General features: G+C 40.8%; 1 protein-coding gene across 1 annotated transcript in view; it reads left to right on the top strand.

Moving 5' to 3' along the window:
* The first annotated feature begins 1,219 nt into the window (after positions 1–1,219).
* Positions 1,220–13,713, top strand: part of ATP6V1H (ATPase H+ transporting V1 subunit H) — a 56,469-nt gene continuing 43,975 nt past the window's right edge. The window contains exons 1-4 of the mRNA XM_005479293.4: positions 1,220–1,410; positions 2,706–2,832; positions 11,149–11,251; positions 12,665–12,754. Of these exons, the coding sequence (XP_005479350.1) occupies positions 2,729–2,832; positions 11,149–11,251; positions 12,665–12,754 (297 nt within the window). The 5' untranslated portion in view covers positions 1,220–1,410; positions 2,706–2,728. The remainder of the gene's footprint in view (positions 1,411–2,705; positions 2,833–11,148; positions 11,252–12,664; positions 12,755–13,713) is intronic.

Below are 13,713 nucleotides of genomic sequence, written 5' to 3'. Positions count from 1 at the left end.
ATTATATTACTATTTTTATAACCATTTCATTACTATTAAACTTTTAAAATTCTAAAAACTAGTGATTGGCGTTTTTTTCACACTCTGGAAAAGCGGAGCCATTTCTGCAAACAGTGCTGGTGGGCACCTGTGGGCACACGCTCCATCCCAGTCAGGGATTAGATCCCCTGTGTAAAACCATACACATATACACGCGTGGGTCAGGGTGAAATAGAGATTTTTGGAGTTCATTTGAACTAGCAATATAAATTAAGCATTTAAAGTTTAGCTTGTAGAACTATGTGTTGAATTTTAACCTTTTTACTAAAGAAACCTCTGCCATGATACAAAGGGCATAGGAAAATGCAAATTTCTGAAGCTTCTTGCATGAACAACAATACCAGGGAAGACCAAGGGATGCAAAGAGCCCAGATAAAGGGACTCCTCCAAGATAATCAAGGCCGACAGACGTACTCAGATAAGCACCAAGAGACCAAAGCGCATGCGCAAAGGAGAAAAGTTCAACAGTTCAGTCATGAGGAAGACCACAGCCTTCAGCCTCAGAGACCACCAGAGAGCCCCGTGCAACCCCCACGGCAAACAACGCGTGCCCACAAGGGCGCGGATCGGATTACCATGCGAGGCGAGGACAGGCGGGGCCAGGGGTTGAATATGCATGGAAAAGTTGTAGTTGTAGTTTTTGTGTTTCTAATGTCTAAATGTATTGCATATGGAATACCTTTGTGAATAAAGATGTGGGTCAGACTGAGGCTCGGGACACAAGTTTTCACGAGAGCTATCTCGTTTGTGCCGGGCGCTGACATACATACCCACTTCATAACTGTATCTGGTTGTGGAGTTTATTTATTCTGCGTATCGCTTCAAGGGCAATCCCAGACACAAACACAGGCTGGACAGGGAAAGGATTGAGAGCAGCTTCTCTGAGGAGAAGGACTTGGGGGTGTTGGTTTGCAAGAAGTTTAACACGACTCGGCAATGTGCTCTCACAGCCCAGAAAGCCAGCCCTGTCCTGGGCTGCATCCATGGCAGGGGCGGTGGAATCAGATGATCTGGAAGGTCCCTTCCAGCCCAGCCCATCCTATGGCTCTATGGCATATGTAGGTACGTACAAACCCACATGTGTATTTTTATGTGCTCCAAATACGCGTAGACAGGCACAGCACTGACAGCGCGCAGCCGCGGGCGGGGGCGCGATGGGATGGGCTGTCCCTCGCAGGCCGCCGTCGCGCTCACGTGAGCGGCGTCACATGACGGCGGCGGCAGCGGGGCCGGCGGGTGCGCGCTCTGCCCGGGCTGCCCAGGGCAGCCGCGGCCTCCTCTGCTCTGCTCTCCTTCCCTCCTCCTCTTCATTCCCTCCCCGCTTCCTTCCCTACAGCCCCGCACGGCCTCCGCCGCCGGCACACCCCTGCGGTAAGTGGGAGCTGCCCCGGGCCCTGGCGCGGTGGGTGCCGGGGTCGGGCCGTGCCGCCTCACGGGCTCTGGCGGGGGCTCCGCGGCTGCCGCCAGGCTCCGGGCTCTGCCGGGCCCCTGGGTGAGCCGTGCCCGGAGCGGCAGGACCGTGCCTGCTCTGTCGCAGGCGCTTCTTCTGCGGCTCAACTGCAACTGCGAAACCGCTGGTACCGAGCCTGCCCTCGGGCGGTGTTCGAGTGGCTCTGGGTGGGTCACAGGGCCTGGAACCCTTCCGTGGGCACTGAAGGACACAGCGGTGCCGCCTGTGTGCGGGTCTGCTCGCTGAAGTGGTTTCAAAGGAAGGGCATTTGTCCTCCGCTGTTTGCCCAGGATAGTTCCTTATTTTTCTGGTTTCTTTTGATAAAGCTGTATTTTCATTCAGACATAAAGGCAGGGTCTATTTGTGAGGGCTAGGCCTGAAGGTGCCAGTTTGCTCTTGCTTGGTCTGTGCGGGGGGGCAGAACAGTCCAGAAACAGGCTGTGTGGAGAGGCTGTGTACAGGTCAGGCTGTAAGGAATTCCAGCTCTAGCTGGATCTGGAGTCTCTGCTGGCACACTTCTTGTTTTGGCATCAAAGTCAGGTGGAGATTTAAACCATAAAGGAAGGGGGAAGAAGTGGTGAAGGTCACTGTCTGTGGTAATGTGCTATATCCTGATAAAGAGCCTCTGTTCTTATTTATTTTTAGTTTGCTTTCTGTACACTAATGATCTTGATTTTCTTGTTAAGTTTGTGTAGCATGGATTTAATCTATGTACTTGTGGGGTTTTTTTCCTCCCTGAAGTTGTAGTTTGCATGTTTCTAATGTCTAAATGTTCTTAGACAAATATCTGAAGTAAATCAGTCCTAAGATGTGGGGGTGGGGAGGATATGCACTGAATTTTAACCATGGAAAGAAGATATGGAAAGAAGACAGGTTCTCTTATCTTTAGGGCTACTTGGCTGATGCAGAAGAGGCACCTTAATTTAAGTAACTTAATTTTATTGTTCAAGGATTCACAAAACTGGGACTTATTTAGTAATGGTCTGTGTCTTTTATTTTAGTGAACTTATGATTGAGTGTGTAGGTTTGACTTATTTTTGTCTCCAATAAGCCATATTTTAAGTACTTTATAAAACTTCTATTTTTTCAGAAACTAACTAGTACAGTGTTAAGGAATGGGACACCTGGAAACAGATTTTTCTTTTCATTTCTTTAAAATATTGGAAAAATACTCTGCTGTTTAATGAGAGGTCTCAAATCTGGTTTGCATTTCTAGGTACCCTTTAATTATCAGTCAAGATGGATATCAGAGGTGCTGTGGATGCTGCTGTCCCAACAAACATCATTGCTGCCAAAGCTGCTGAGGTTCGGGCAAACAAAGTAAACTGGCAGTCATATCTCCAGTAAGTAAAACATTTCCACATTCTTTTCCCCCTTTAAGTGTTAGACTTGTTGAGATTTTAGGCTCCGGTGGAGCATTATGTAGCAGTGAAGAATGCTCTGTCTGCATGGAAGTAGTTGGAAAAAGTCTACATTAAATGGAAGTGGCTGTGGAAAATTTTCTTATGACTTATTACCAGAAGGGGAACTCTGCTTGTATCAGCTGAATGCTGTAATAGCAAATGGTATAGGTTTGCACAAATGTTTGGTAAAACTCTTTCTTTGCCTGATAATTCACACACCAGTCTCGATTTCAGCCTTATTGGGTGACTGCTGAATTAAGAAGTGTTTGCAGTAATAATTGTCTTAAGTGTAGGTATGGTATGTCTGTTGCTGCAGTGCTTTTTGTGGGAGTACAAATTGTACTAGCAAAACTGGAGTGGTAGTCCAGGAAAAGAAGCTGTACCTTAAGTAAAGGAGCATTAATTCTGGAGGACAGCTTAAGCAAACAGATTGGGGAGTAGGCTGAAACAAATGCTTCAGTCTGGGGAGAGCTGTGCTGCTGCTCCAGGCAAGCTCAGAGTTTCCTTTTGCATGGATGTGATGGCACCAGGAGAAGCAAGAGGAGTATTGTCCTGAGAGGGCGTAGAGACAAGCTGAGGAAAGGTTTTATGGGTGAGGTAGGAAATGGGGAGAAGAAACAGATTTTCACTAGTCCTCTGTACTCTGAAGTGAAATAAAACATTCTTGCAGCCTCTTCCTTGTGACAGGTGGATGTGAGAAATATTGACAAAGTGCAAATTACTTTATAATTAATTGCTTTGTAACTAAAGAGGAAGAAATCTTCATGACTGTAGAGGCACATACCATACTGATGCTTTCTGATTATCAACATTATACCACTTTAAAAAATAGGGGTTTTTTTCAGATTGCTGTGCTACATATAAATATGTCATATTTGCAATAACCTTGCAAAACTGTACTCATGTAAGCTGAGAAATGCTAACCCAGTGGAATCTTAGTAATGACTACCTGCTTTGCCCTGTGCTGTGTATTTCATACTTGCTTATTCCATTCATTGAATTGTATTATTCTTTTCTATGTGATTGTATATCTGCATGATAAATCTGCATAAAGGAACTGATCTTCTGAGAACTTTTTTTTTCTAGGCTATTCTTAAGATGGATCAGTTCCTGGTTGAGTGTGGTGCTCAGTGGCTTTGCAGGCAAAAGAGAAAGGTTGGGGTGGTAACCTGGCAGTGGCAGCTCCCAAGCACTTCTCAAACCTGGCAGTGGCAGCTCCCAAGCACTTCTCAAACAATCTAAGTGGCTTTTGCTGTTACTGTGTGCCCTTTTGTCTGTCTGACAGGAAGTGTGTCCCAAGGACACCTGGACAGCTGTTCCTGTGCTGTCCCAGTGGCCGTGATGGTTTGCAGTTACTTAGGATAAAAGTGGGAGTACAGTTAGTTGTTCACTGTTCATGGAAATGAATATGAGATTCTTTCTCTGCTTCTCTAGTGTTTCTATAGGGCTAGTGAGAAAAATCTGTTACTTTTGTATAGGGAATGGCTCTATTTGACAAGGAGTTGAATTTGTGTGGTATTATTTGTTTGGTTATGTGGTCTGCTGTTAGTAATTTTAATTTATTCTTGGAATTCTCTTGCTCTGGTGCAGTGTGTGAAACAGGGAGTTTAGTTTGTAAATCTGGCAGCAAATTTTTATATGACATCTTTTGACCAGAGGGCAGGGTTCCTTTTTGGATTTTACACGTAGAATTTGACTTGGTTTTGTTCTGGAATCTATGAGGAAAGAATAAAGTGGTTATTTCCTCTATTGGAATTAGCTAGGTTTTGGAGGCTCTTGTAGTACATCTGGGTATTATGATCCTATGAGAGGATGAGTGAGACTTTTTGAGGCTTGGTGTCCTTTGTATGTCAATAACAGTGTATCCTCTTTATTATTGCTCTGAAATAAATGTAATTTTTGTGTCTCGTATCTACTGAGAAACGAAGCCTGGCTGTCTGTGTAAGTTGGCTTCAAGGATTGACTTAAATGGTGCCAGAGGGATTGTGTAGCTTCTTGAGGATAACTTCTTCTTTGCCTGAGGAGTTTCCTTATAGTGAGTTATTGAAAAGCATCAGCAGAACTTTTGGTGCTTCCAAAGGAAATAAACTCATACCTTGATTTGGACATGTCCTTTTTTACAATGGACAGGTTTGGATGTGATGATGTCTTTGAGGCTGAGCTTTAAGGGGTTTCTTGGAAAGTCAGTCAGTGCAGTTATTTGATTCATTTCTGGAATGAAACACATTATTAAATGAGTAGAAAGTACTTTCTCTGATGCACCTGTTAGAGGCAGGTCAGAGTGGTTTGTTTTCGTCTGGTTTGTGGAGAAGGAAAATGGAGTGCTTGAAAGGACAGTTCTCTTCCTTTTGAGCTCCTTGTTCTGATTGTGCCCTTACTGTGGTAAACTTGCATATAAATATGTGTGAAGGAATTATTTCAACTCATCAGATGTTTTTAAATGAAAGGAAATATTTTTCTTTTCCCTAAGTTAACACATCAACTCAGGTGTGACATGATTTTTGCTTCTTAAACATGATTTATGCTTCTTAAACTAGAGGCAGTATTTATGTAGTTGAAGAAACTGTAGTTAGTACTTAGATAGTCGAAGTTAAATTTCACAAGAAACTGATGAAGTGTTTTTCCTCCTCTGCCTGTGGCAGTTGTGTGTGTGTAAAGGTGCTTTGAAGATTGCATCACTTGCAATAGCATTGGGCTCAGGGTCACACAGAAGAGCATCTGAAGTTCTTTTTTTCCTCTCTGTTCTTCAGTGCAAAAGTAAAATGGCTCACTTGTAGCTGGTCAGACTTCAGTAGCCTGACTTTTCTTGTAGAGTCAGTTCAAGCTAAAGATTAACTGACACAGTGTTTATTCCATCTCTGGAGGTTGTAACTGTAAACTAAATATCAAACTACACTAACACACAACTGCTGACTTTTGATGTTTTTTCTGTATACTGATAGATATGACAGTTGTCTATATTGCCAGCTTGCTTGTATGTACTCTGCTCCTTACAAAACGAGGCTGTGGAAAAAGAGAATTTATTTTCTGGTGCTAAAATGTATCCTTTCTTTATGTTGGATTCCAGCTGTGGTCTGTGTCTGAGGGAGAGGAAAGTAACAAACTTGTAGCAGTGGCAGGTGATGTGTGGGTCTGTCTGTGGAAGCTTTAGTTCTGTGTGGACTTTGCTGCCTTTGGATCTTGAGGCTGGTTGCAGTTCAGAGGTGTGGGTGCCTTCCTTGAGCTAAAAAGGCATTTGCTGTTTTGCTCTGTGTGGTTGCTTTTAGCATTTGCCTCAGAGTGTCAGAATGCCAGGGGAGGGTGTGTTGGCTTGCTTGAAGCAGGTTTAGGTTTGCTTTCTTAGGGTAGTAAAAGAGTTCTGTGGAAAATTGAACTTGTGTCAGAGTTCACCTTGCACCTTACTGCACTGTAGGTTTTCTAGATACACTGCATTTGACAATACTTTACATTTAATCAGATGACATACTTGATGGCTAATTTGTACATGGTGTCCTGTGTCTTTTCAAATACTTCACATGCATGTTTGTAAATTCTGATGCTAAAATATCTGTTCTATTTTCCTGGGGGTGGAAGAACCTTCTAAAGCAGGTTAAATATGTCACATTTTAAAAGTCAGTCTTGTCTTAGAGGAAATATAGAAGTTTCCTAATTTGTAGTATGTGGGGGATTTTCTTCTGTTTTGTTTTGTGTTTTGTTTTTTTTTTTCTCCTCAAATCTGGTTGAGTCTTGTAGAGTACATTCAGTCTGTTTTACTGTTTTAATTTTGTAGTGCTAAAACTGTTGAGCAGTTGGATACATTTAGTTTCTCTAGTACATGCAAAGTACTGTAGATACCTGGATAAAACAAATTATGCCTTGTTATGGTAGGTTCATATGAGCTTCATATTTGCTGCATAGATAGTCAATTTTTTTAATATAAAAAACCCAAAAACAAAGTAAAAACCAAACAAAAATACCCTAACCTTCAGAGTGTCTTTTGCTAAATCATCCAAACAAACAAAAAAAAAAAACCAAGAAAAAGGAACAAGAGTTGATGGAGGAAATGCACAACTGAAAGAAGTAATCACAAGATTCTGAGTCATATTGAGTGATCAAGCGGATTTAAAAATGGTGGTCTTGCAAATTCATGCTTTCTGAATCCTTGAGTTTCAGTTTTGACTCTCTAGCAAGTGCTCTCAAAGGCTGCTCTTGGTATCCCAGGAACAGAGCCTTGAAAGGTGCTTACAGGGCTCCTGTCCTAAACCTGATATTCTCAGACAGGAGGAAAAAAAAAAGGGGGGAAATTCACACATTGAGATAAAGAGACTTTAATGGAACAGAAAAAGAGAGGAAAAAAATGTTAAAAAAATAATAAAGGATTCATACTAGATCTACAGCACAGAACTGTACCAGCTACTGGGAAGAATATTAACTATCCCAGCTGAAACCAGGACACAGCTGAAGCTCAAAGTGACTTCTGTCTTGCAAAAGACTGAAGACACATCCTGGAAAACAACAAGTTAAATGGCTGCTAGGAAGAGGGATGGAGGGAGGCTTTGGTTGCTTGTTTGCTAAAAGGTGCTGTGAAATTTCTGTTGCTTTGAAGAGGGGGTGAGGAAAATGTGTAATGGCATCATGGGACTCAGTATCAGCTGTCTGAGTCTGAGGCTGTTCTGCACTTTCTCATGATTTTTGGTTGCTTTTTCTTAACCTCCGCCTCGTTTAAGGTTTACGGTATAATCAGTCATTTCAGTTTTAAAATAAGATCAATGGAAATAGAGGCATTCAAAATTACTAAAACTATTAATCAGATGTATGAGTTTGTTGATAAAATATTAACAGCTTGTTTAAAAAGCTGTCAGATCCCTTGCAGTGTTTGTATGGGTTGGAAGATGTATTTTTGAATGGCACTAACAAAGTGATAAAGAATAAACTTTAATGTCTTTTTTTCCTTTAACAGCAATATCAATCCTCATATCTTTTTCCTTTTTTTTTTTTTTTCCTGTGGCCTAATGTAGGATAAAAGCAAAAGCTTGAAAGCTTTTTTCCTTTGCAGTTGGCAGACCTCTTCTAATAGCCTGACTTTAAAGAAATATCTCTCTTCATGGGCTGAGGCTTTCTCCAGCATTAAAGCTGAAAATTAAGGGTTCGTCTTAGGTCATCTTTGAAGTGTTTTGTAAATGGCAATATTCTTATAAACAAGCAGCTTATCTGGTTACTTTTGTATCAGTACAATCCATGAATTTCTGGCTTGGTCAGCATTATTTGGAACGAAAGAGGCTTCTACTTGTGGGTTTTTAAATTCAGTATTTGTGGCAGATGAATTGTCCAGCTCTTTCCATAACTATTTAAATCCAACCTTAATAGGCAAGAAAGAGCATAGGTCAGTCTAAAAGGCATGGTAGCAGCATGATCATCATTGGCCAATCCCATATGATTCATCTATAATTATTCAAGTTTTTGCAGAAGCTGGGCAAGGGCTGTCCTATCACTGGCTTTAGGAATCTTCCCTCTAGTAAATCTTGGTTGTCTTTTCTCAGTGCATGTGAATCCTCACATCTGTAACAAAGCAGCTGGACTACTTATGTTCTTTGCTTAAATAGTAAATAGATAAAAGGTGTCTCTGTGATGAGGTCATACTCAAGACATAATCATTTAAGTAAGAGCAAAGAAAAAAACTTCATTGTAGGTCTTAGTTTTCTGTTTCAAGAATCCAGGTGAGCCAGTTGGGTAAAAAAACTGTGAACACTTCCTGCAAAGTTTACAATGATTTTAATGTAATCTCTAGTCATGGAACATCTGAAAACTGACCTTGAATATGGAAAAGATGGGTGAAGAGTCCATGCTATGTAGCTTTGCAAAGTGGAAGAGGCATTTCATTCAGTGGAAATATTAAAAGGAGATGAGTCCTGGAAATAACTGAAGCAGGAGTGTCTAATGCTTTCATCCCCTGTGACTGCGTGATTTCCTTCTTTCCTGAAGCCCTCTTGGTATTACCTAGTAAAGATAGTCACCTATTAAAATCTTGGATAATTTTAGGACTACTTGATTTAAAATTACTTTTCTTACCTGAAGAGTACCTGACTGTGCTATTTTGACAATTTTTTTTCTTTCTTGTGAAGTTTTGTATTGTAAAAAACCCCAGTAGTGTTCTGCCAGTCTGTCTGACTCTTCAGCTGAGTCTACAGCTTTCTGAAATAGCACTGATGATGGCAGTAACCACTTGAACATGAAGACAAGATTAAGTAGACATCTGTTATCTTAGAGGTGTCCACAACAATTCACTATATCAAACCCCTTTGCTATGTGTTTAGATGAACTTGCATGCATATCAGTTTTTAAACTCAAGATGGGATTAGTGAAAGCTAAAAATAAATTAGGACCCATGATCTCTGTTCTCCTTACAGTTTTCTTCAGTGCTTACAGCAAACTTAAAGTAACAATTAATTTTGTTTTTCAGCACTTATTTCTTGGTTGGATTAGACTGTTACTTATGTATTATCATTTTGGCACAACATGCTAGCTGTGTGTAATTCAGTTCTTATAACTGACATTGCGTTCAGCCCCTGGAAGTTTAAAAATTATTTGGAGAATGCTGTTCAGAGGTGATGCATAGGGAAGACTTTTGAGAGATTATTCCACCATAAATTTTAAATTTTTTTACATGAGACCCTTTGCAGGAAGGAGCCTGTTACATTGTTGTGGGCTACAGTATCAACCATATCACTTTACCAATGCTGTATCTCCTCTACTCTGCCCTCGCAAGACCCTGCCTGAAATGCTGCATCCAGCTCTGGGGTCCTCAGCACAACAAAGACATGGACCTGTTGGAGCAGGACCACCAAGATGATCAGAGGGCTGGAGCACATCTGCTGCAAAAACAGGCTGAGAGAGTTGGAGTTGTTTAGCTTGGAGAAGAGAAGACTTTGGGGAGCCCTTCCAGTACCTCAGCAGGGCTTATGAAAAGGAGGGAGAGAGACTTTTTGTACAGGCATATAGTGACAGAACAATGGGCAATGGTTTCAAACTGAAACAGGGAAGGTTTAGATCAGATGTTACGAAGATATTCTTAACTGCAAGGTTGGTAAGGCAGTGGAACAGGCTGCCCAGAGAGTTGTGGCTGCTTTATCCTTGGATGAGTTAAAGGCCAGGTTGGACTGGGCTCTTCAAGGTTGCTTCCAAACTAAACTATTTTATGATTCTATGATAGCTCAAGATGAAGGAAACAAAGTTTATATGGTGAGTTGACGTTGGCAGGTCACTAGGTGTCCATCTGGATAGGACACACTTGCTCCATCAAAAGAGCAGGGGAAAAAACATAACAAAAAGCTTGGGTTGAGGTGTGAGGACAGGGAGATCACTGACCATTTACTATCATGGGCAAAACAGGCTCTACTTGGTGAAATTAAATTCATTTATTGGTGATTAAATGGAGTAGGTTAATGAAAAATAGGAAAAAATCAAAGAACCACCTCCTGCCCTCTCCCTTCTTTTCAGGCTCAACACTGCTTCAGCTTCTCTGCCTCCTTGCTTTGAGTGGTGTAGGGGAGTGGGGTATGGAGGCTGTGGCCATTTTATAACTCTCAGTCCCTGCTGTTCCTTCCTTCTTACACTCTTTCCCTGCTCCATCCTGACGTGTCCTACTCATTTGTTATGGTCATTCACAAACTCATCCGGCATGCATCCTTTCTGCAGATTCCAGTCTTCCAGGCATGTACTGCTCCAGGCCCTTGAGGTCACAGGTCCTGCAAGAAAACCTGCATGAACTGCAGTTTCCTGTAAGGCACATCTGCTTGCTCTGGCATGGGTGTCCTCCATGGGCTGCAGGTGAATTTCTGCTCCCCCTAGACCTCCATGGGGCTGCAGGGGCACAGCTGCCTCACCATGGTCTTCACCACAGGCTGCAGAGGAATCTGTGCTCTGGCATGTGCATCACCTCCTCTCCCTCTTTTGTGCACTGATCTGGCAGTCAGCAGAGTTGTTTCTTTCACATGTCCTCGGTCCTGTCTCAGCTGCTGTTGCACAGCAGTTTTTACTCCTTAAATGTGTTATCACAGAGGTGCTACTGTCATTACTGAGTGGCTCAGGTTGGGTCAGTGGTGGGTCTGTCCTGGAGCTGGCTGGAACTGGCTCTGTCTGACACAGGGGCCACTTCTGGTGTCTTCTCATAGGAGCCATCCAAGCAGTCCCCTGCTAACACAGCCTTGCCCTGTGAACCCAGCAGTTATTTCCAACTTACTGTTCATGTTACTTACAGTTTAATGTTTTGTTTTTCAGAGGTCAGATGATTTCAGGTGAAGACTGTGAATTTATTCAGCGCTTTGAACAGAAAAGAAATCCAGAAGAAAAACAGGAGTTGTTGCAAACAGAAGGCAATCAAGTAACTTTCTTATAATGAAGTTTCTTTTGGGGAGGAAGAAAATATTCAAATCTACTCTTTTTTTATTGTTGATAACTGTATGCACACAGTTAAGATGTTCTAGAATAAGTATAAAGCTTACTATCGTGATTCTTTTATTTTTCATTAGATATGGGTTGGATGTTATTTCATTATTTTTAAAACCTACTAAATAATTGTTAAAAACCACCTGCCTTAGACTCTGTTGTGGGACTAACTTGCTCAAGTCTTCCCTCATCCCAGTTTACTTAATCATACACACTTGTACTTGAGTCACTTCTTTTTTTTGGGATTTTTTTTCTTTATAGTTTATTGATGACAGCTGCTACCAGTAAGATTGCTGCTTAGTTAGCTAAGCAATTATAATTAGTTAGAGCATGCCTCGTGCATAGTAGAGCATCTCACCATGCCTACAATGTCTTGTGTCATTTAAGGCATGGTAAGATATGAGACCTTTGCATTGGACAGAGCTGATTAGGACTGAATCAGTCCTTTGCCCTTATGGAGACCAGGCAGGATGCCCAAAGACATTTTAATAACATTTGAATCAGTAGAATCTCAGCCTGAGGTTCTAGCACAGAATGTCAGACATCAAGAGGATTGGGAGAGGCAGAGAGGAAGGTGAAGTGTAGATACTTTCAAAACACAAACATTTATGGCTTTTATTTCTACTTCAATTTTAGGCTGTTTGTTTGGCTTTGTATTTCTCTTCTCTCCAAATTGTGGTGTGTTACTGTTATCTAATAGATCATAGTTTGCATAGTACCAAAAACGTGTGGTGTACTTTATATGTTACTACATAATTACAATGTAGCAGTTCAACATTCAATTTTCTTTGTGGTTTAGCTGAATTTGGTGAAGGGGGAGGAGGAAGTGTAAAAAGTAGTGTAACTATTTCAGCGTATTGCTGAAATTGTAACATTCTTCAAAGAGGAACTAAGATTTTTCTACATACTTACTTTTCTTACTATATAGTAAGTGAATAGGGGAGTTACCTGTCTTCCTCCCTCCATTCAAACTGCTGAAACTTTTTTTGTGCTCTTAGTTGCTGTTCTGTCTGTTTACTTGATCTCACTACCATTAAAAGAAGGGTGCTGGGGGAGGCTTTTCTAATTTGACTTGCAACCAAGTATGTTGGTGACTTTCACTAGCAAGTACTTATTTAATTTGAAAGCCATAAAACAATTTGTAAAGGGTAGCAACCAATGTGACAGGGAATTTTCTTTGTGAGATAATGTCAAATGTATTCATCTCTTACTGCAATTGAATAAGATGTTGGGATGCTCAATGCTTATGTAAGACTTAACTGTGAATTAATAAGATCCTGTTTTATATTATCAAAAGGAACAAAGACAATTGCTAATATTAATTTTAATGTCTCTTTTATTTTTCTAGTGTGCTAAAACATTTATAAACTTGATGACTCATATCTCCAAGGAACAGACTGTTCAGTACATTCTGACTATGGTTGATGATATGCTGCAAGTAGGTCAATAATCTGTATTATTTTTAAATCTTCAAATGCATGCTTGAATGTTTCCTTAGTGTAATTCATGTATTTTCAGGTGTTTGTCATACTGTGTTAAAAATACTCTGCTAAATTTTCAGATCCTGTCTTCAGAGATTTAATGTTAGACCTAAAGTTATAAGGCTAATTTAGCTTGTAATATGTCCAAATTCTGGAAATAAAACAAACTTTTTATACTTGTCTGTGTTTCTCAACTATGTTTAACTCAAAACTTGGTTGTTAAGGCTAGTGTTGCCTAGTGGTTTGATTTTATGTGATCTTAATTTGCAGATTTTTTTTCTAAATACTTTTTACATTTGATATATCAGCTTATGTTGTGTTAGACTTGTCTGTGTTACATTAACGGTAGGTTTGGTGATCTTAAGGGTCTTTCCCAACCTAAACAATGCCAAAGTTCTGTGACTTGTAACCTCAGCCCTTTCCTGTGGTATAGGGAGAATATGAAGTTGTTAAAGCTTTTCCTTTGAAGGTGTTAATTTGGCTACCCTCAGCAAGAAGGTGTAGTTTCTGCAGCATAAGGTTTCCAACATAAGTTAGGCTGTGTGGGACATGTTCTGAAATTCTGGATGGTTTAATTATAAATGAGGAACTTTTAATTCAGTGTAACATACAGCTCTTTGTAGCTGTGGACAACAGTGCCTTATATGAGCAGGCTATTAAACTTGGTCTCAGACTGTTGAGCTGATTGGGATAACTCAAGAAGAGGCTTTACCCAGTCAGATAATCCTGCTTTTATGTTTCCTTGCTCTGAAGTTGGCTAAGAGAAGGCATTTGGAGCGATGTAACAAGATGAGTTATATGAGGTTTTTTTCCTAGTATTCACATATACTATCTGTGTTTCATAGTTTCTCTTCTCCTGTTTTATGATCTATTTGATCCCAGGTTTCAGTGAAGTGTGTTTAGTGCTGTTAGTTTA

This window comes from Zonotrichia albicollis, chromosome 1 (genome assembly GCF_047830755.1).
Source record: "Zonotrichia albicollis isolate bZonAlb1 chromosome 1, bZonAlb1.hap1, whole genome shotgun sequence".
NCBI classification, from domain to species: domain Eukaryota; kingdom Metazoa; phylum Chordata; class Aves; order Passeriformes; family Passerellidae; genus Zonotrichia; species Zonotrichia albicollis.
The sequence above is the reverse complement of the archived record's forward strand: the minus strand, read 5'-3'. Positions and strand labels throughout refer to the sequence as shown.